The sequence below is a fragment of the Pholcus phalangioides genome, unplaced genomic scaffold, assembly GCF_987345545.1.
Source record: "Pholcus phalangioides strain wild (caught in Gottingen) unplaced genomic scaffold, Ppha-v1.0 ptg000003l_1, whole genome shotgun sequence".
Taxonomy (NCBI): Eukaryota; Metazoa; Arthropoda; class Arachnida; order Araneae; family Pholcidae; genus Pholcus; species Pholcus phalangioides.
Genome location: NW_028301596.1, coordinates 10529990 through 10553393, shown reverse-complemented (window position 1 = coordinate 10553393; position 23404 = coordinate 10529990). Strand labels below are relative to the sequence as shown.

The following is a 23404-nucleotide window of genomic DNA, read 5'->3' as shown; positions in this document are numbered from 1 at the left end:
CATTAGTTATTGGGGAGAGGGAGAGAGCATCAGCTCAAAAATTATGGGGGGAACTCATATTGCTTCTTCCCCCCCCCCCCGGGTTCAGAGCCTATGGCGGATAGTAATTTCCTCTAGTTCAGTCTGCAAAATGGCTTCTTGAAAAAAATTCATATGGGTCGTAAGCGTGGATGAGAAAAAAATTATATTATTTTTGTTACATAGGCCAACTGGATATCAATGAAAAAAGTGGCGTGAAAACAGTCATTCTATTCGAGCCGGGGGGGGGGGGGGATGGGCTTCATTTTATAGGCATAGGGAAGAGGTTCTTAAACTAATCCTCCCTCCGCACTTGGGCAACGTTCATCCCATAGACTAAAGATATTTTTCACAGAGTATTATTCTTACTCTGTGGTTCATCCGGAGCTCTCTAATACAAATACAAATACAACGCCACAACAGGCAAATTGCCCAACGAGGTGGCTGACTTAAGAACATCATGGATCCCCGAGCCCCTACCTACTACTGCTACACCACACATGCACCCCCCCCCCCCCCGCGGAACCCCCCAACGAATCGGTACATGCGGGAATGTGCGTGTACGTGTAGTGCAACCTGACGTAAAGTTTGTTTCTGTGTAATGCTTGTTATGTGTAGTGCTGTCATCTGCCCCCAGTTTCTCTAACTATGAGTGAAGTGTTATGGTTGAATGATTTACCGTTGTAGGACTGTTGCTCTCTGTGGCGAGACTTTTTAACGGGGAGATCGGCTCGCATTTGCGCCTTGAAGTTGGGAACCACAGAAAACCAACTTCAGCCGACCACCACTGTGGGGTTCGAACCCGGAACCTCGCATCACGAGTCCGGCACTATAACCACTCGACCACCACAGCGGCATAGTGTAACAAAGAACCTTCCGAAGGCGCGCACACAAATATAGTCAGTCTCCCGCAGCACCCCTGACGAAAGTTGGCGAGGCCCGCAGGCGTCGCGGGGCACAGTTTGGGAGCCCTTGCTTAGCATAAGGGGGCCAGTGGGCTTCATTTAAGCACAAATAATCTATTGAACAATAAACAAATCAGATAAACATTGACTCCAGATTATGAACCACAATTTTAGATACAGTCGAATGCCGTTATAACGAACTCCAAGAGACCGGGGAAATAACTTCGTTGTAAAGGGATTCCAGGTTTTGAATTGCTCCTATGCAAACTTATCTGGGGGATTCGTTAAAATGTCGCCACAATAGTATCCGTTAAAACGGGATCCCCCGACTAAATTGTAACGAATTTATTTCTGGTGGAAAAACTCGAGTTGTGTGTGGTTTCTCATGCTAATAGCCAGGTGTTGGATTCTCAGTCTTTCTGAAGGTAAATAAACAAGGCTTTTTTTGACGAGGTTATTGTTGTTTCTATGGCGGGATGCACATGCGAAATGTTTCTGCCATCTCCGACTTCAACGCATGTCATCATTGCATCTGCCATAATCCGAATAGCTCAAATAAATCCGTTTGCTTTATGTTATATCTCCTTTAAAAGATGGAGGGAAGGAAAAAATGTACCATTCTTGTGGTACTGATCACTGTCTTATGTGTGCTTGTCAGTTTCTCTTTATATACATTTTTATTTTTTTTCCTTTTGAAGCTCTTTAAACACTGGTCGGTTCCTTTTTTCCCGCTTTCCGAAGAAGTTTCCTCTCTTTCGCTTGTAATGTTTGCTTTGGCATACACTTTCCTTATTCTTCTTATCTGTTTTTTTTCTTTTTTCTGATCTTTCGGATCTTTTTTTTTTTTCCTGTTCTTCTTACTTTGAAGTAAACAACTTAGCTGCTTTTCTTAGATTCGCCCTTGCAGGTTTGAAGAAGACTGGTGCTGACGGTGGTGGTGGTGCAGTTTGCGGACGTACGAAAGATCAAGAGAGAGAGCGCGGTATGAAAAGCAATGCAAAGAAAAACGTACAGATATCATGGCGGTGTGAAGAGAATCACGGAATGGCTTGAGAAGTTAAGTAAAAGTATAAGCCGGAACATGGAGATTTTTCTTTGTTTCCCTGCGCAAATGTATCCAGAAAAAAAAAATTGGACTTATCTATTTTTTTTTTCGCCTCTTACTTTCCGAGAGGAAAACGTGTAATTTCTAGAATATGCCAATTCAATAAAACCGTTACACAAGGTGGTCATGAAATAACTTAGCTGATATAGGGGCCGCTAGGGGGTCGCAAAAAATAAACAAATGCAAATGAAATTCGAGGTATAGGTATTTCAGATGATGTGCTCGGGAACGAAGAGATAAACGAACCCGTAGTTCTCACGGTTACAGTCGCTGCAAAATTTCGATAACATTCAAATGACAAACACCACTCACTTTTGTGTATTCTAAAGTGATCGGCGCATTGAAAAACCGTGAACAGCGTTGGAACGGGACCTGTAGCACAGTGACTACCGTCGCAGACAAAGAAATGATATCCCATCAAAGGTTTGGTGCACTAACCCTTCGCTGAAGGACTTCTTACAGCAGTAATATCACCTGCACTGACCATTGGATGTGTTTCATGTTTCTTTCTCTGAGTCTAGCTCCTTCGTTTATCATGCTACAGTTATCGTTCCATTCCAACGTCATTTATATATTTTTTTACCGCGCCGATCACTTTGCAATGCATAAAACTGAGTAGGCCTATTGCCACCCGAATTTTTCGAAATACTGTTGCTTTAACCGCAACCGCGGGGGAGTTAGAGAATTTTTTTCTCTCTCTCTTCTCATTCTCGGGAAGAATGATTACTCTGTAACACACCTGCATCTCGAATTTCATTTGCAGAAGTTCAGAGACTCCTGTTCTTCTTCAAAGTAAGAAGAAAGGGGCAAAAAATCATTTGTGCGACAGCCAGAGGCTCGTATATTGCCTAAATTATTTCATTACCACCCTGCGTATACATAACGGATTGTAACAGTGTAAACACACCTCATATGTTTTAGCAATTATTACTTATTACTCAGGAATGGAAGCTATTTTGTCTTTCTGAATTTCACTCATCCCTTCACTTCAGAATATCAATTTTCAATGATCATTTGAGTAATGAGAAATAATTACCAGCGATACCAATCAGAAACCCACAGCTTTCATTTTAATCTAATTAGACGAGTCTGGCCTGAAGCCTGGGTTTTTGTCAGACACCTTTGTACTGAATATACAGTGCGAGTAAGAAAAACAAAAAAGAGCAGTAGACTATTTATATTATCTGGCCGTAGGCTATTCTTGTCTACGCATAATTTCTACGCATTTCAAGGATTATCCATGCCTCCTACACATTTCAAAGTGTATGCAAGCATCCTGTGTGTTTCGAGATGGTGCTTGAAGCATAAAAGGCTCATGAGAGGGGGGGAGGGGGGGGGGACGAACCGCCAACCCCCCCCCCCCTCCCCCTATCACTACGGCATTCGTATACTGTCGTGTCTTTGCAGAAAACCCGCAAATCTTCATCGAGAAGTAAAGGAACAGATAAAAAAACTGAATATTCAGGGTGTCAAATAAATTCGTAGATAGTTCGGTATTCATAAAAATTGAAGGAACAAGAAAATTTGAAAGCTGTGCTTGCGGAAAAGGTCCAAAGCTCACGAAGGAGGATTTGTTTTGATACCGAATAAAGTTTAGTTCGAAATTTTATCGACAGGGGCACTGCACGAAAAATCAGAAGTGATTGGACCTGAACGTTTCTTCAAGGTTCCCGTGCACGAAACGTTCTTAAAGCTTCAGCCGGTGATTCGTAGGCTCAGGTAAAATAACTTCACCAATGGTGCTTTATCCACAAATGTCAACATCGCAAATAAAACATTATGTTTGCGTCAGTAACAGGAAAATTCAGAAACGAGTTCTTAATCATGCACCTTGCATTTTATAGGAATCTTATTGGCGTATTTCTAGTCTCTTGCTTTTGTGCAGCGCCGTCTATCGACAAAAATTTTAACCATTTTTTTTTTTACCAAAAACAAGTCCCATTTCATGATAATTTTCCAATTTCTTCAGTTTTTATGAATTTTTAAACTATTTATGAATTTATGGGACAGTGTTTCTTAACCGCCGGGCCACTGATATCATTCATACCGGGCCGCGAGTGATTAGCCGCTTCATTTTTCCTCATTCATTTTCCGTTGGTCGTTTGTTTGATCGTGCCTTCATATGTTTGATCTGGCCTTCGTATGCTTGACCGGGCCCGGTACCGGGTTTCATATAGGCGTACGCAGAATTTTCTCGAGAGAGGGGGGTTTCAGATTTTTTTTCCTTCTGAGGGGGGCATTTCACGTTTTTTCCAGCAAAATAACACTATAATCTTTGCTCGGGGGGGGGGGGGGGGGGAAGGCGGTTAGAATCCCAAAACCTCCCTTTGCGTACGCCAATGCCGTGTTCTGATATCATTCATAACGGGTCACGAGTGATTAGCCGTTTCATATTTCCTCATTCATTTTCCGTTGGTCGTGTGTTTGACCGGGCCTTCGACTAACAAAAATGAATGAAGCCGGACCCGCGGGCTTGAAAAGATAGAGATCCACCGATGTATATCATCAAAAAAATCGATCCAGAATCTCAGCAACTTCGATCCGTTCATCATAATTTCGAAATCAAGGAAGTAAAATGAGAAAAAAAAAATCAAGAAAAAAAAAAATCATGAACCTGATGATTTTACCAAAAAAACCAAAATCACGAAACAAATAATCTTCATTTCTAACTTTTAAAAACAAAATCAAAATTCTTCCATTAAAATTCAGAGATTCCTTCGCAATGGAATATCTGGAGCGTGATGAAACACCAAAAATAGAACAACATTTTGATCAAGTTATTTCAAAAGGGGGGAAAAAAAAAATGGAAAAATAATCTTTTTGTTATAGGAAGTGGAAATATATTCTTCAGAAAAGAAGTACGAAATTACTTCCTGATTCCGAGCTGTGAAAATAAAAAGGAAATCATTTTTTATTCAGAAATTACACACAAATACCGTTTTTCTTCCCGAACCGCGTAATTCGAGCATTTCTTCCTCACAATCACAGCGCATCATAGGTCATCCCCTTCGAAAGGTCGGTCAATACAAAAAATAAATGCGAGCATAATTTATGTAATTTCAGAGCAGGAAATTTCTGAAGCTGAATGCAATTTATGGTGGTGGATGAAAAAAATGCGTTCTTTCCCAGCGTATATTTCTTTGATCAATTTATTTTAGACCCCAATCGGAACATTTTCGGACAGATTCGTGCTCTGTGCATCCAACACACATTCAAACTAAACTCGGTTGTAAGGACACCTCGACTATAACGTTAGTAATTGTCACGGTCCCGGTTGATTTCCCCCAAATGGAGAATAATGTTTATGAATCTTGCTGATATAACGTCAGTGAAAACGCACACAACCATCGAGTATAACGACACATATTCCGTCGATTACTTGTCTTATTTACCGTGGATAATTATGATCATATGTCCAGTATTTTGGACATTCCTGTAATGTTGCCCCTCCCGCTTTTATAAAAACATCCCTTTTTTATTATTTTTTATAAATCCGGGAACGAAGCTATTTTGCATAATTCATGTATTATATTACAGTCGATACCACTTATAACGTTTCCACTTACGTTTTCCCCGCTTCATACTACTTATTTTCTTGGCCCAACTCTTCAAATACTCATAAAGATTTCCCGTTTAAAGTGTTTTCCTAGCTTACAACGCTTTTCCATAGTGGTTTTTGAAATATACGTTATAAGAGGAATCCCCTGTATAATGAATACGGACGTAAATGTAAGTATTAAGTCTCGGGTGCAGTGGATCTTTCTCATATCATTCTCAATAAGAACGTTTTCCTGTTCAATAGGTTACGACTCGTTTTTGTGATCCCAGCTTTTACTGTTATAGGGCCTACTCGTCGAAAACTTCGATGCCGTTATAACCGAGTTGTTACTGAAATCCCGTCGTGCTCTCTGAGCGACCAAATCTTTCTCCATTCCTATCTTGGAGAAATATTTTCTCGAGATATATCACATGGTGAATAGAGAAATAATCCCCCCCCCCCCCCGAAAAGGAAAAAAAAATTTAACCCGCCCTTGAGAAAATTCTGTGCACGACTATGATAAGAGGGTGCCCATAAATTCCTGTTTGCCCAGGTGGTTGTTGGCTCAAACATACGGGAAGCAGGTCCTGGGTACATATCAGCAATTCGACATTTATTCCCATTAAAAAAACTCCCCACAAATACATATTATTTTATATAACAAATATCTCTCTTATATAAAATAACTCAAGGGTAAGAAATAGAAAAGTAGGAGTCTATTTCCTTATAATACGATTTGATAACTACTCCGGAGATGTCCCGGATAAGGAGCGCGGAGTCACAGGCATATGGACCAAGAAACAGCAATAATAATGATAATAAAGTCTACGCTTCACGTATACATATAAGAAAAGAACTCTGTAGACTAAAGATGGCGGAAAAATAAAATAAAATAAAATGAAGGAAATGAACGGAGAGGAAGCGGAAGAAAAAAAAGATGTCAGTAGGGTGCGGGGCGGGGCTTTGGCTATATCAGTGTATGTATGGGAAGCCGGCTGCTCTCTGTCATGGGGCTGATCGATGATGAGTGAATTCCACAGCCCCTTGCCCCCCATCTTTTTTGGAGCCTTTTCCTTATATTCTCCTAACTTCGCAGAAAAAATCCCTTACTTTGTCGTTTTTTTTTTCCGTTTTCTTAGGAGACGGAGGGAAGAGAAATCTTTTAAAAGCTTCTATTTTCTACTTTTCTCTAAAAACATATATATATATTTTTTTCTTATTTCAATTTCTTTCGCAGCAATGTTTTTTATTTTATTTTGATGTATATATATCTATTTTTGCGAAAGAGTAATTCGTCTTCACTCTCTGTACGTCCTTCATCGACCTCTTTAATCGATAGCTTTCTTTATCGATACCTTTTCTTAGCCCTGAAGGTTGCGTTGCATTATCGAATGTGGCAATAAACGTTTGTTTTTTTGGAAGAGTAAAATTTGTTTTTGTTTTTATTTTTTTTTTGTTACAGCATATGAAAAATTAAAATAGGAAAAATCATCATTGATCATTTTTGTCGCACCACGGTCATTTTCTGCACGCGGGGGCTAATTTTAGACCGGGACCTACAATTTGTTGCCGATTCCGAACGCAGGCTTGTTTTTTTATATTCATCGAGAGGTTGGTGCGCTAACCCCTGGGTACTTCGCGAGCAACGGAATGAAGATGCCTGCATTAGGTCATGTCATAGACTTGCGATACAATATATATACTATTATTACGCTATGGGTCATGTAAGAATGTTTGTCCCAAGGAACTCAGGTGACTCCTGGAAACCTAACTATTTATTGTAGCTTGAACAAAAATATAAATACATGGGCAGGTGCGTATAGGCCATTCATGCACACCTCCAGTAAACAAGCTTAAAAAAATGATGATCGCAAAAAAATCATGATTGAGGTAAATAATCACAGGTTATAAAACGCATAATCGGGAATAGTTCTTGATAATCGATATATCACTTGGTCAGTTTTCTTTTATTATTTTTCAGGGATTTTCAATGACTACTTTTGCGATGAATCTGATTGGTTACCTCATTGGTAACTGAATCAATCAGCCGCTGAGGGTGTTTTCACATTAAATTTCATTTGCTTACAAATAAACTTGAGGAGTTGCCAATTTAATGAAACTTAAACTTATAAGAAATTATGTCTCACTATAAGTCGTTCTTTTGGATACCTTTATCCCAGACCCCTCCGTATTCGTACTGCAGAGAACATGGTTGTATATAGCTTATTTTTCTGTATGAGATATATATATATATCCCTCACTATATAAAATATTCATAACGTGAAACCTATCAGACACAATCATCGAAAACATCGGACAACTCGATTATATCTAACTTACACCGCCGTAAAGCGCGAGTACAAACAGCAAATGGCAACGGAATCATTCTTTCATGTGGCCAACACTTTGATGAATGTCCTTCGGGTTCTTTTTCTCATATACACAACTGGGAACGAAGGCAATCATTTCGTCGTCTCTTGTGGGTGTCACCACATCGAACCCCACAAACACACTGCGTAGAAAACGTTACATGAGGTACGAATTGCCAGGAAAAAAAATGAAACAAGCAATACAGAGAATGACATTCGGTTATAAATCACGGTAATGTTCAATCGATACTTGTACCACAGTGTTCTTAGGAAGTCAACAATATTCGGATCCTGCAGCCATAACCAGCTCAGATTTTCTTGGTGGTAACGCAATATCTTCTATTATAAGAATAGGGTGTTAAATAGTCCTCTACACTCATCTTGTGGGCTTCAAGGAATTCACTACTTGAATAGGAACTCGATGTCCAATCAGCAAGCTATTCGCGGTGCAAAGCTTAACCCCTAAAGGCCTTAGAAGTAAGATCATCACAATAAGCCTGAAAGATATTGTGTTGATTAGAAAATGCTAGAAAATTTTGCAAATAGAATTCGCTGCACTGCAATTACGACCAGGATTACAAAGTCGGATTTTTCATTTCACTTGTGGAATAATATGACGTAATAGAGAAACAAATGTTTCAAAATGTTTCCAGGAAAACACATGGCTAGAAGAAACGAAATCGACTACAAATGTTCTGAGTTGATATCCTCGAAAGTCTGGGAATGTGCCCCGAAAATGAAGAATGAGATCAGAAAGATATACCTAGGAATATTTCTCAAAGTGTGTGTGTGTGCGTCGAGGCGGCTTTCTGGGACATCGCCAAACCTCGTCAAATGAGTGGGGGGTACGTTTAAATGATGACTGGAGCAAAAAAGTCGGCGGTAAACGATGACTGATTAAAGGTAAATGATGGCTGGGTGAAGCAAATGGTAAATTAACCCCTTTTACGTACAGGCTTTTGGCAACAAACTTGGATGATTTACATTTTAACTAGTACCAAATATAAATCTCAAACTAGTACTTGTGAAAGGGGGGGGGGGGGGGCAATGCCAGTTTATACAAATGTTAATAATGATCTTGAAAGAAGGGGAAGAGAACTCGGATGTATTCTTTCAAACTTCTCTGGCCAGAGATATCTCGCCCCTATACGGGTAATGGTTTTGGTCAAAGAAATCACGATAAATAGTTATCAGGATGAAAGAGGTGAGTAAATGATGACTAAGGCAAGGGAGCCACGGGGGTGAGGTACATGGTATATGGTAGCATGAAAAATGGAAGAATTCATGGAAGAGCTACATCCAGGGAATAGATCAAAAACGGTTGATGATGATGCGAATGAGATCACATGACCCTAAAACTACTCTAATAAGATGTTATCTTTCAAAAATTCAAACTTACATTCATGCTTTGTGAGATATTGTAAAGGAAATACAGTAACCCTATTCCGTATCATCAAACCACAGATCATGATAATAACGCTATGCTCTCTATCAAACACTCGTGCCTGTTTCCATCTACGCAACAGCTCCATTATTAAAAAGTGTTCTCATGTTTGATCAGGTAGGGTCGATGGATTTGATGGGCTGGGGAAGGTGTTGCTACTTTTCCAACAGATGCCCTTTACGTTAGAGGTTCCGTAAGGAATATTAACGTGGGTATCTGTCTGGTAGTTCAAGTTCATGCTCCATTATTACAAGTTATGGTTCGAGAGCGAACACGACACGTTCCAAACACTTCAGACCAAATCCTCAAAAAAAAAAGTCAGAGTACGATAGACCATGCATAATGATGTCTTCTAGAAGAACAGAAACCATTTCTCAGTTTTGCATGAGCCAAAGTTGAAAGGAAAAGGTCTTTATCACTGTGTTGCCACAGACTCGAGACAAGAAATATTTATATATTAGTTCATATACTGTATATTTTTACGAATACACGGTATTTTGGCTAAGTAATGCTAATGGTAAATAATGGCCGAGTAAGGCAGCTGGAAAACTGACTGTAAATTAATGGTAAAGGATGGCTGTGTAGGATAACTAGTAAAGGATGACTGTGTAGGATAGCTAGTAAAGGATGACTGTGTAGGATAACTAGTAAACGATGACTGTGTAGGATAACTAGTAAACGATGACTGTGTAGGATAACTAGTAAACGATGGCTATGTGTGAGATATCTAGTAAACGATGGCTATGTGTGAGATATCTAGTAAACGATGGCTACGTGAGATATCTAGTAAACGATGGCTATGTGTGAGATATCTAGTAAACGATGGCTACGTGAGATATCTAGTAAACGATGGCTATGTGAGACAGCTAGTAAGGGGCCATTCAAGTATTACGTAAGCAGATTTTCAGCCATTTTTGATCCCCCCCCCCCCGTCAGCAAAACACTGAGCCCTCTTGTCAACAAATTCCGTCAGCAGCTTAGAATATTTCATATCTTCAAAAAGGGGGTGGTTGATGACGTAAGCAACCTTCAAACCCCCTCCCCTCGTCATCAAAAGTCAGAAAATCCGAACCCCCCCCCCCCCCGATGCTGACGTAATACTTGAATGAACCCTAAACGATGGGTGAGTGAAACCTGAATGAGTGAAACCTGAAGTGAGTTGAATGCTGAACAATAACCGAATAAAACAGCTGAGAAACGATGGGTATTTAAGACAGCTATGTAGTAAACGATGGCTGAATAAGATCACTGGTAAACGATAACCAAGTAAAGCCACTATCAAACGATGAATTAGTAAGGGTACTGTTAAATGATGGCTATAGATCAAAAATGTCAATGAAAAATAACGTTATGCTATCTGTCAAACACGCGTGCCTGTTTCCATCTGCGCAACAGCTCCATCATTACGAGTTATGGTGCGAGAGCGAATACGACACGACACGCTCCAAACACTTCAGACTAAATCCTCAACAACAAAAAAAAAAGTCAGAGTACGATAGACCATGCATAATGATGTCTTCTAGAAGAACAGAAACCATTTCTCAGTTTTGTATGAACCAAAGTTGAAAGGAAAAGAAGGTCTTTATCACTGTGTTGCCACAAACTCGAGACAAGACATTAAAAGTTTTTACAACTTCTGTTGCTCTCGAGTCTTTACACGCTGTTTGAAAAGCTATTTGTCGTACAAAAACTGGAGGAAAAAAAAGAAAATAGATACGAAAAGAAAAATATTTATATGCGAGTTCATATATATTTTTACGAGTATATGGTTTTTACTTGAACACCAAAAAAAAAAAAAAAACTTTCTTTAAAGATGGTAGTGGCAGAGAAACAAATTGGTTTGGCCAGCACAAACTGAAAAGGTCTTTGGGAGAGGTTTGTGTGTTATTTTCCCTTATTTTTTTTTCTTATTTTCGTATATTTCCACCAAGGCAGACTGAGAATGGCTTCTAACAGCAAAGGAGGGTTTATGGCTTCTGGAGGCAGTTGCCATAAATTTCCATCCTTGGTTGTTTTAAAACCTCCTTTCCATCTCTCTCTCTCGGCAACTCCCATCACCGTTTCTGTCAACGACCAAACTCTGTATATCATCCGAAGAAAAAAAAAAAGTACGAAAAAAAAAGAGATGAAAGCATATAAGAAAAGAAACGCTAAAAGATGGATGAATCCAGTGAGAAAAATAGGAAAAAAATATTGAAAAACACACAAAAACAAAATTCATATATTTATGTATTTCTTTGGCGTTGTGCCCGATTTTCGTTCTGGAGAAATTCACTTTCAATATCAAAGTAGTGCACGTGTGCTGAGAGACAGAGTAACTTGAAATTTTTGAGTCATTTACAATCCTCTATAAGAATTCAAAATTTTGTGGAATAGTTTAGAAATTTGGTTCAGAAGAAATTTATTTTTTTAATAATGATGGAATCTTACAATTGTCACTTATGTGCAGATTTTTAAGGAAGTTTTATGCAGAGCAGAGGTCTTCAAACTTTTTCTAGTCGTGAGCACTGCTTATACCCATCATGAAAAGAATATCATCCCAACGGTAAGTTTGACGTACGAACGCATGAAATCATGATGATTTCATTCCTTGAATGCAATTTGTACGAGGTGGTTTTATTGGAACGTTGATCCAGCGCTAACGCGCACGAAATCGTACACTAGCATCGAGCACCCTGGGTACTTTAGGGAACACCGTGGTGCTCGTGAGCAACGGGTTGCACATGCCCGATGTAGAGAATGAAAATTTCAGTATGTTAACCCATTTGTACCCACTTGACTCATTTGAGTACACTGACGATTTGGCTTTGTATATTTATTTGCATATTACAGTGACGATTTGGCTTTGTATATTTATTTGCATATTACAGTGACGATTTGGCTTTGTATATTTATTTGCATATTACAGTGACGATTTGGCTTTGTATATTTATTTGCATATTACAGTGACGATTTGGCTTTGTATATTTATTTGCATATTACAGTGACGATTTGGCTTTGTATATTTATTTGCATATTACAGTGACGATTTGGCTTTGTATATTTATTTGCATATTACAGTGACGATTTGGCTTTGTATATTTATTTGCATATTACAGTGACGATTTGGCTTTGTATATTTATTTGCATATTACAGTGACGATTTGGCTTTATATATTTATTTGCATATTACAGTGACGATTTGACTTTGTATATTTATTCGCATATTACAGTGACGATTTGGCTTTGAATATTTTAGCTTTGGAGCTAGATGTTGTGTTTCATAACGCGTAGATGATGGCCCTACTCAGAGATTGGCATCGAAAAGAATTCTCGAGAAGATATTCTTGGTTCTGAAGTGAACACTTGAAGCTGGTGTATTTTATTATCTCAGTGTGGAGGTACTTTCATTTTTCACCTTATATTATCGACATAATATTGTTATTTTCAGGCAAGCTATTCCTATTTAATTGACTAGCTGTTACCCGCGGCTTCGCTCGGGTGGATTTGATGATTTGAAAATTATTCGTCGATGATTCCCCCGTATAACATTTGAACCCCTTTGAAAATTCCTTCCCCCACCCCTTTGTGGAGGAATTTTCAGAAATCCCGTGGTGGGTACGTTCATTATAAAATCACAAAATGAATGCAATATCAGCGTATTTCTCATCTCTATTGAACATTTTATATATCCGTATAAACTAATTGATAACCCGACAAAAAAAAAATGTTGAAGCTCCTCTCAAGAATGTTGCTCCTCTTTCCATTTCTTTTATGAAATACACAGATATTTGTTAATCCTCTTAGTACATACTACCACTTGAAAAAGTACAGGTTTCCTCTCTCTCTTCAAGGAGGAGAATAATAAGAATCATCACCATCAAAGAGCAAAAAGATTCGGAGAACCAGAAAAGCACGAGAGGAGGAGGATATGCGTATGTAACTATGGCAAAAAAATAAGAGAAGGGCAATGTTTATGTTATAAGAACAAAAAGAAGAGTTCACCTTCAAGAAGTGGATGGTGGACTTTTGGTGGGATATTCTTGAGGATATAAGCCTTATTCTTTTCGTTCTTCACGTGGAGAAGTTAAACATACGGCGCTATTTGAAGTCTCAAGACAAGAGATTCGAGGGTCATGGCACCCAGAACTTCTCTCTCTCTCTTCTCATCTCCATTCTCATTTTTTTTTTACATAGTTTACCTTAACTTAGCTCTTGAGAATAGTTGGCAATGTATTGTTGTTCTCTGTGAGTCAGTCACGTGAAAGAAGTTTTCTCTGAAAGTTCTTCTGGACGTATCCTGGTTTTTGAACTTCAGAGGAATATTTTGAAACTAGTCAAACTCGGTTTTCGCGACACCCGATGTGTACGGCTGATTTCCATAGATAATAATGTTGATTGCGACACCTGATGGTAACCGATGATTAGTGAATAATCGTGGAGAATGAATCAGCGGAATCCAAGAACAGTGTTAACAGTTGCGACACCTAATGGTCACCGCTGATTTTCATGGAACAGTGGTTCTCAAAAACTTCTGTCACTCGCGGCTCCCTTGTAGTAAGCACTATCACCCTACAAGGACAGGGTTGGAGGTGGGTACTAGCACGAAGGTCCGGGACGAATCTCATTACTATTATTTTATTTTGTTTACACTATAAACTAAACGTCCATATATTTTGTAATTTCATTCACCATGGAAAAAATTGTGCCTTTCTTTGTCACTTTCGTCTATAACGAACGAACGGGTAAAAATAAAAATTTCATCCAAATCATGCCTACAAGAAAGTAACTACACAGTACAGCATTGGCGTACGCAAAGGGGGGAGGGGGTTCTAACCCTCTCATTGAGTCAAGATTATAGTGTTATTTTGCAGGAAAAAAAGTAAACCCCCCCTCAGAAGGAAAAAATATCTGAACTTCCCCCCCCCTCAAGAAAATTATACAGTACAGTATGTGTATTATATTGAGAAACATCATTAAACTGGGGGGGGGGACCCCTTCTGCCACCTATCAAACAAAAAGAAACAACTATCAAGATTCGTATTGGTGACCGGTTTTGAGTGATGTGGAGCATGAAAAAATCAATACATATGATTAAATAACTAATGTTAAGAGAGGCTACTTATGTCTCTACTTCAGTGCCTCACGCCACAGTGCGTGAAATAAGGAAGACGGGGTCGTGTCTCCAGTGGTCTAGATGGTAGCATGCTTGCACGGTATGAAAGAGGGCCTGGGTTCGAGTCCCGGCGGAGAAAAGATGACTTTTCTTTCCGAGTTCACCTCAGCATAATATCCAGAAAATAAAATGTTTCCTTGCATACAATACGATGTTGGCAAGCACTTTACGAGTAATAACATTATATAAAATTCTAATTTTTTCTCGCAAGTTTTACTTAAGTTATTTTACAGCATACAATCAGCAACTGATAAAATTTCACGGTAAACTTGATATTTTAAATAATATTATTGCTCATAAAGTATTTACTAACATCATATTATATTGAATTTTTGTGTTACACATTAATCATTCCACTTTAATGATGTTTCTCAATGTAATTTATAAATACATACTGTATGTACTGCGTAGTTATTTTCTATAAGGCATGCTTTGGCTAAAATTTTTATTTTTACCCGTTTATTGGTTTTGTGGACAACACTGACTAAAAAAAAGCACCATTTTCTCATAATGAATAAAATTACAAAATATGGACGTTTAGAGTCTGAGTATGACTGAGAATCATTGTTGTCGGAAAATATAATTCTAAAGAGTAATTTAACTCCTCTCCAAAATTTTAAGAAATAATTTTATGAAAAGAGGGGGTTTTTCTTTCCTTCTGAGAAACAAAAATAACTGTATTTAAAAAATCTAAAATTTGTAGAAGTATTTTCACTCAACAAAATTCGCAGAAATAAAATTGAATTTATATGCGTGAATCACACACGCATATAAATTCAATAGATAGGCAAACATTGCTGAGGATCTTTCCGTGTATACAGGGTTTGTGCTACGAAGAAAAAAAATTTCCCATATTATTTATGAGATAGCATGGTATTTTTTTCAAGATATTGAAATTCTTTGTGCATAGAAACACAGGTCTGTACAGATGAAATTAAAGACAGAGCGCGCACTATCTGGAAAATAAAAAGCAGGCTGTGAAAAAAGTTTGAGAACCACTACCATAGAGAATGATGTAAATTGTGGCCCCTGATGATCACCGCTGATTCCAACAGAGGATAATGATAACTGCGACACCTGAAAGTTATCGCCGATTCCTACAGAGAATAATTTTAACGAACTTTAACAATGAAAACGTAACGGCCTCGGATATAACGACATTTTTTCGTCGCTCTCGCTTCCATTTTTATAGCGTTTTTCAAAGAAATTTCCAAAATAGGAGCTCAATTGCATCGACGCAATGCTTGTCTGTTTTGCTATTGATATCTAATGTTGAAAAAAAGTCATTTATTATATGTTTGACGCTCAAACTTACTAATTGACATGTCCCCTTTTTTTTTGGATACATATGTGTTCTCGTATTTTTTCATTATATCTCGTATTTTCCAACTTTATTTAAAGACAAAATGTCCCGTTTTTTTTAAATGAAGCTTATTGTTAATTTATGATTTTCGCTAGAATCAGGGATGATCATAATTTATAAATTGTACTAAAATGAACATGACTATAAATATACATATCATGTATTTTTTTCGTGAAATACATTTGCTGATACGTTTCTCATCATTCTCTAAGGAATATTTGACGATTTCACCGATATTTGACGATATTTAAAATCTGAATTTTCCGTGTTTTTCTCGACGGAATATGGTCAACTTAATCATAATAAAATAACTGCATTCACATTTTATTTGGTTGCATAGGATTATACTTTCCGTCAAGGAGACGTCAACCTCGGTTATAACGACACTATTTCGCAGAATCTTCGATGTCGGTATAATAGACTTTGACCGGTTTTTTTTTACAGGTACGCCGTTCTGACGTTATGTCTCCAAGATATGTCATTTGCTTATCTCATTGGCACCTCTGTGACGTTCGTTATCGTTAAATTACAGTGTGATGTAAAATAAATGTCCCTGACTAATCCTTGGGAAGAGGGAATGGCTACTGCCAGTGGCTATCAAAATCGACAATCCTATGTGTGGAAGAGGCTCTTTTTTTTACTTTTTCGGTTCAAGAACGGACCCTACAGCGATAGTTTCTGAGAAAATTTGTCCCGTCTCGGACTCGAGATCTTATCATCGGAACCCCCTCCCGGGCTTTCCCTCATGGGCTCTGCCTGCTCTATTTCTTCGAAGGTGGTCCGCGGGGACGAGCCAGAGCAAGAAGCCCGCTGTTTTATTGCGTTATTATCGTGTCGGGAACGACTGTGTCTGCACCTACCTGCGACAGGTTGCTAAATAGCAGCATCTCTGGATTTTTGCTACCATCGCTGTTTTAATTGGCACATCAATGATTTTTTTTTCTCTTCTGTCTGTCGTGCTTTGAAGGATAGTCAGACGCCATTCAACAAAAAGTATAATGCAGTAACGGCTGATGATTTTATGAAGATATCTACCGAGTTAATGGAAATGACTCTCGCTCATCAACATTCACTGGTTTATAACCAGTTGCAGACACTGATGAATTCAAATTATGTATAGCAGCTTTTTTTTTTTTTCAGCCTTGTTTCTTGAGACATTCCTGAGGGTCCCGCAAGGAAAAGTATTCAATAGCCATTGAATAATTAACTCGGTTATAACGCAAATAATTGGCAGTCTTGGTCGAGACCCGTAGAGAATAATATTGATGAACCTTGCTTATAACGTCAGTGAAAACGCTGTAACTTGCGATATAGCGGCACATTTCTTTGTTGTTTTCCCGTATCATTTATTCTAATTACGGTGATAATATGACCGTTTACATGACGTAATTTTGCTCTTTCCTGATGTTTTCTTCGGAAAATGTCCCGCCTTTTCCCGAAATATACTTTAATTCGGGATGAAAATATTTTGCATAATATTTATGAACTATTTAATAATTAAAAAAAAATTTCGTTGAATTTCATGTGATAGAAGTGAAATTTTAGGTTCAATATGACTAGATTCACATCAGTTAAATTTAATTTTCATTATTTAAAGTTGAATTTAGAAATTTTAACTTTAATTTTAAATAGGATTGATCTTGTTGACCCCTTATCTTTCTTAAACCTTATCCTCCCCTTAAACTTGACCCACTTGATCTAATTGACTCCTTAAACCCAGGGCCGCCTTAAGAGCATCATGGGCCACCGGGCCAAGTGGTTTTTTTGAGGCCCTACCTGGTAAATTGTAGGAAATTTCTACCTGATCTCTTTTTTGTGAGGCTCCTCTTCTCTTGAGGCCACCGGGCCGTGCCCGGGTGGGACCATGCATTTAGACGGCACTGCTTCAACACCCAAGACGCCATCCACCCCGTAGAATTCTAACGAGTTTGGCGTCATACAGAATCGTAATTGAACCGGCTGTAAATCCCATGTATGGCAGATTTGTTCACTAAAAATTTCTGTCGATAATCGGGGCTGTTGCTAAATCAGAGGGTGGCAGGGGCTTTTTATCGTGACTAATTTTTATGTGATGATAAACGTCTACAAAAGAATAGTACACACAAAGAAAAGTGGAAAGAAAAAAAGTGAAACGTTCTGGATGTATTTTTCTGCGCTATGACAACGCAGTCAATTAAGAGCTTGAACTGTGATGTCACAAAACTGGCGTTCGTGTGCGAAATATACACTCTCCTATGGCCAGGGGATGCGGTGTCACGGAGTGAGGGGAGCTAGTAAAATGTCTTTTTTCCGACAGAAACCATCCATACCAACCCCCCTCCCCACACCCAACTTTATTTTCTTACACGGTCGAATGTCTATTGACATTCTTCATGAGTGACATGGAAGATGCTTGCTATGTAATGAAGGTAGTCTCAGGAACATGGATATAATTTCAAAGGGTTCCAAAAGGGTAAAAGGTAGAAAAGCTGATGGTCTTATAGTGCAGATACAGTTTCAATACCAAGATCTCATTAATCGAAAGATCAGGTCTCTAATTGACTGTGCAGACATGTTTTCGAGATCAGAAAATTTTGACGTCTCATTAAAAAGAGTGTCATCTCTCAGAAATCAGCATACATTTCCGATCGTGGAATTCCGAGGGTTCAACAAAAGCAAAAAAGATAGAGAAAAAAGCTAATGAATCGTATAATCACAGTTTTCATCATAAAATCTCAAGAATCCGGAGATTGGGTGCTCACCTCACCATGGAGTCATTTTTAATTTTGAACAGTCGCGTATTTGGGGAGTGGGGGAGGGGCACTTGGCGGCCTGTAGCCCAGGGTGGCACGTTTAGAGGGGCTAGGGGCAGCAGATTTAAGGAGTTGGTTGCCAAGAAAATTTAGAAGAATGGGAGAGGGGCGGTGAAATTTGTACAACCCTCAATAAATCCACCTCTGCCAAATAGCAAGGGACTAGGTCAATAAGTGCCCTAGAAAGTGAGAAATCTTGTGAATGACCAAACTGGTGACCTACAGAGTGCGGAACTAGGTCAGTGAGTGACAGAGAGCGTTCAAGTATGTGAGTGACCAAAACAGTGTATAAGCGTGAGAAAGACCAAAACAGTCTAAGCTGTGAGAGACCAAAACAGTCTAAGCTGTGAGAGACCAAACAGTCTAAGCTGTGAGAGACCAAAACAGTCTAAGCTGTGAGAGACCAAAACAGTCTAAGCTGTGAGAGACCAAAACAGTCTAAGCTGTGAGAGACCAAAACAGTGTGCAAGCATGTGAATGACTAAAAGAGTGACCCCAGAGACACAGATGTACTTGCAGGAGTGGGGGAGGGACCAACCGGGCTATAGCAAAGGGCAATACATATTTGCTAACTTTTCAGACACAACTCTACCTCTTTTGAGGTAACGGAAGTAAGGTGTTTTGAATCAGTCCGGGGTTGTGAGCGATTCTATCTATCTATCTATCTATGGCAAAGGGTAGCGAACTGGAGGGAAGAATAGTCAACAACATTAGACTAGAAGGGCGGCAAAATTCGTTTAACCCACAGGCGGCAAAACTATAAATGCATGCGTCTCCGATTTCAAAATCACCAATCATTAACAATCACAGACATCTTTCAGCAAGTTGTTTTCCCCTATACCTCACCGTTGGACATTCTTCCAAACTGAAATGGATCAGTGGCAGCTGGAATCAGACTCGGCAGGAGAATCAAAGTTTAGGCAGCTAATAATATGGCTAAATAGATCGGAACAAACGCCAAAACATATACGGAAAATCACATCTAGTCGATTATATGCGGACTAGACATTACGCTTTTGAATCCATCAAACGTCTTGGAGATTTTTCTCGCAGACATAGGCAAAAAAGTTTCTATACAATCTTCATTTTCTGTTTTTTACAACATCTTCAACCTTTTTTCTTTTTCAGGAGATAACTTTATCCTGAAGGAGTCTCGCATCCCTCCTAACGGTAGACAACGTTAGTCTCAGCTCAAACTATTGATGGCGCCTACATGGCAGTTTGCAGTATCTGCTTCACTTTTTCTTCCGCCCATTTATTTCTCTACCACACATTTTTCTTTTCATTTTCTCTTCAGTTTCTCTACTTCTTATTCTTTATTCCTATCTCTTCTTTCATTAAGACTGTCAACTCACTATCTGAAGACAGTACCGTCAAAGGAAGCAGAGCCTAGCTATAGCTCTCTCTCTCTCTCTCTCTCTTCTTGCGCGCATACTTCTTTTGCTTATTTTTTCTTCTTTTCTCAGGATACATATCACCGGTACCGTCGAGATTGTCTGTTATCCGCATTTAGTTTCTTTCCCAATAGTAAGCGTCAAGAATACGCAAGAGATCACCGAGAAAATTGATTGATTGATTGATGGATGGACGCACTTTTACATTATGAAATAATTCCCGATTATTTCCCATCATAGGTGAAATAAATTTTGCTGCTTCTATCGAATTGTCAAACTCCCGGTTTGATATTGAGTGACACAAATTGCGTCATTCGGCATTTTTTCTTAGCCCATGAGTGTAGAAAATTTCAAGTGAAAATTTAGGGCTGAAAATTTTCATTCAAGATCACTTTTGTGGCAGTGTAATCATTTTATAGGGTCGTATAAAAATTTATTACATTCTTATAGGGTCGTTCAAAGCTGAATACCATCCGCGAGGGACGTGGAAAACTGAATAACTTCTTCGCTTGTATAAAGCTTAGTAACTTATTCGAGGTTCGTATAAAGTTAAATAATTCTTTTAGGGTCGTGTGTGAAGCTGAATAACTTTCATTCAAGATTGCTTTTGTGACCATGTAATAAGTTAGTGGCATAAAATCTTAACATATATTGTTATAGGGTCGTTCAAAGCAGAATGTGTTCTTCGATGGTCGTATGAAAGCTGAGTACCATCTGCAAGGGACTTGAAAAACTAAATAGCTTTTCTGCTTGTATAAAGCTGAATAACTAATTCGAGGTTCGTATAAAGCTGAATAAATTCTTTTAGGGTCGTATGAAGCTGAATAACTTTTTTTGTGGTCGTATGAAGCTGAATAAATATTTCGGGGGTAGTGTGAAAAGAGAACATTCTATTCGACGAATGTATTAAAGCCGAATAACTGCTCTTCGAGATAATACAAATGCTCAATAACTTCTTTGATGGACATATAAATTCCGAGTAATTACTTCTGAGGATGTCGTTCAAAAGATGAATGTCTTTCAGGGTCGTGTGAAAACTGAATGTATTCCTTAAAGTTCGTATGAAAGCTGAATATGAATATCGTCTGCGAGGGACGAGAAAAAGCTGGAAAAATTCTTCGGGGGTCGTATAAAGGATAAGCAGCTTCTTCGAGGGGCGTATAAAATCTAAGGAAATGTTTCGAGTGATGCGTAAATTTGAATAATTTTTCAGGTTCGTACAAATGCTGAATACCTTCTGCGAGTGACGTGAAAAAGTCACTCATTAAATTGGTTTCTGAGTAAAATTATTTTGATTTTTTTTGTAATAAGGTCAATCTCCTTGTACACATGGTACACCCACGCCGTCCCCCATAAGCATATCATAACACCACAGTCCACACCCAGCAAGTAGTAAAGTCTATTTAAAGAAATTAAGGAGCCAATCAATATCATAATCACGTCAATAGCTAATATGAGTATACGAAGATTTTTAACAACTTTTGCCGATGCGAAGATGAGTTGAGGAAAGAAAGAAAATTCCACTGCCCTTGCGGGGAATCGAACCCACATCCTCTCTCGCTTGCCGGGTGAGCGCCATAGCTTTTAATATGAGTGTAGTCTTCAATCAAAGACAATAATTATGAGTTTTTGAGATGGCTTTGAGATTGCTACATACCTGATTGACGATCTGCTGGAAATGAGGAGCTGTCGGGTCGATGTCGGGTTGCATGGCGAATTCGGTAAGCGTTTTCCATGGTGGTTGGTACGTCTGGACTTCGATCGGATTAATTTGTATGGGACTTTCGTGCCTGACTGGACTGGACGCCACCATCGGAACTCCACGCATTGAGCCCAAGCTAAGCTGCCTACCATCCTACGAATTATCAGAAAAAGAATTTGCATTGGTTAGCATTCGACAATGAAAATGTTAAAATTTTCATCAACAGCATATTGATAAAATGTAAAAATTAGTCACTTATAGGATTAAATTGATTAATTATTGCCGAGCGATAGAGGTTTTGTCAATCAAGTCCTCTATGTTGTGTGAGTAAAACCTTGAATTGCGAGATATATTCGTATTTTATCATTACCAAGTTATGAGTCTTATTTTTTGGTCAGACATCTTTGCATGAGAAGTTATTTATAAAGATTATCACACACACACGTGCGCGCGCGACATTGATCCTTGATAAATTTCAGTTTGATTTTAATGCTAAAATGTCATCTATACAAAGCCTTATAATACTCGTACCTCTTTCTTGCGTGACATGATTTTTTAATATGGGGGCTGATATGCGTGGGTTTTTTAACCAGCAAGTTCCCATTCGAAATATTGCACATTGTGGGTTTCCACGTGGTTTTGTAGCCAGTGTGAGTTTCCATTCGAGATTTTTCGCTTGCGAGATTTTTAACGAGGGAGCTTTTCATACGAGATTTTTTACCTAGACATATCCCATAGGAAATGTTCAACATTTCACATGAGTTCTCATACGAGATTGTAATTTAACTGAAATTTCGTGAGGAAATGAAATGAAAAAAAGGCCGATATATTATATATACTATGAAAGTTTAATAAAATATTTTTTGCAAAACTTGAAAAAAATTATTTTTCTCGAATGTAACCGATACACTTATTGGTTGCATTTTTCAAGTTTCATAAAAGAACTTTAATAAAATTTTTATAGCGCAATGCCAGCTTAAATCACTTGTTTCTGTAAAATATGTTTGCACAGAAGCAATTTCCTAGTAGTTGCTATGCAAAATCATACTGTACGTTACTGCCATTGCCCGAAATTAGTCAGTACGCGAAGTGGCTAGCGATCCTAAAAATACCGATATTAATCCCCTAAAATATCGATATTCTGATTCCTTTGATCGTTAGGATTGACATAGCTAACCATAATTATAAATAAACATAATGACCATATCACAAAAAAAAAACGCCAACTTATCGATAATCCCGAATCATGCCTGCTCTTTGGACAAGGATTTCCAGAACTTGCCGTCAAACCGAAAGATACCCAGGCCACATCGCCATATGTCCAGAACCGGCCGGCCATAGCCCGAATTTCAGACATGGGCCGAGGCAACTGGTCGATTTCGGGCTTTGGCAGTCACATATACGATGCCCTGTAAGTGCTAGCTCGACCTTTATCTCATGAACCGTTCGTCGTAGAGGTATGATTCCAATTTAAAAAACGGCCAACAGGCGTTCAAAAATTACCCTGTACCAGTTTTGAGAGTGAAAATACAGTGTGTAACAAATTAAAAGAAATCTAAATTTTCATACGGTCTTCCTGTGCTCTAATTTCCAGTTAGAAAGTTCATGACCTGTTTCTC

General features: G+C 38.5%; 1 protein-coding gene across 3 annotated transcripts in view; it reads right to left on the bottom strand.

Annotated features, from left to right (window-relative positions):
• The window catches only part of tup (LIM1_Isl and LIM2_Isl domain-containing protein tup), a 139942-nt gene that overhangs the window by 2788 nt on the left and 113750 nt on the right, over positions 1–23404 (bottom strand). For all 3 annotated transcript variants that reach the window (XM_089243995.1, XM_089243987.1, XM_089244004.1), the window contains one exon: positions 21741–21938. In XM_089243995.1, the coding sequence (XP_089100121.1) occupies positions 21741–21938 (198 nt within the window). The remainder of the gene's footprint in view (positions 1–21740; positions 21939–23404) is intronic.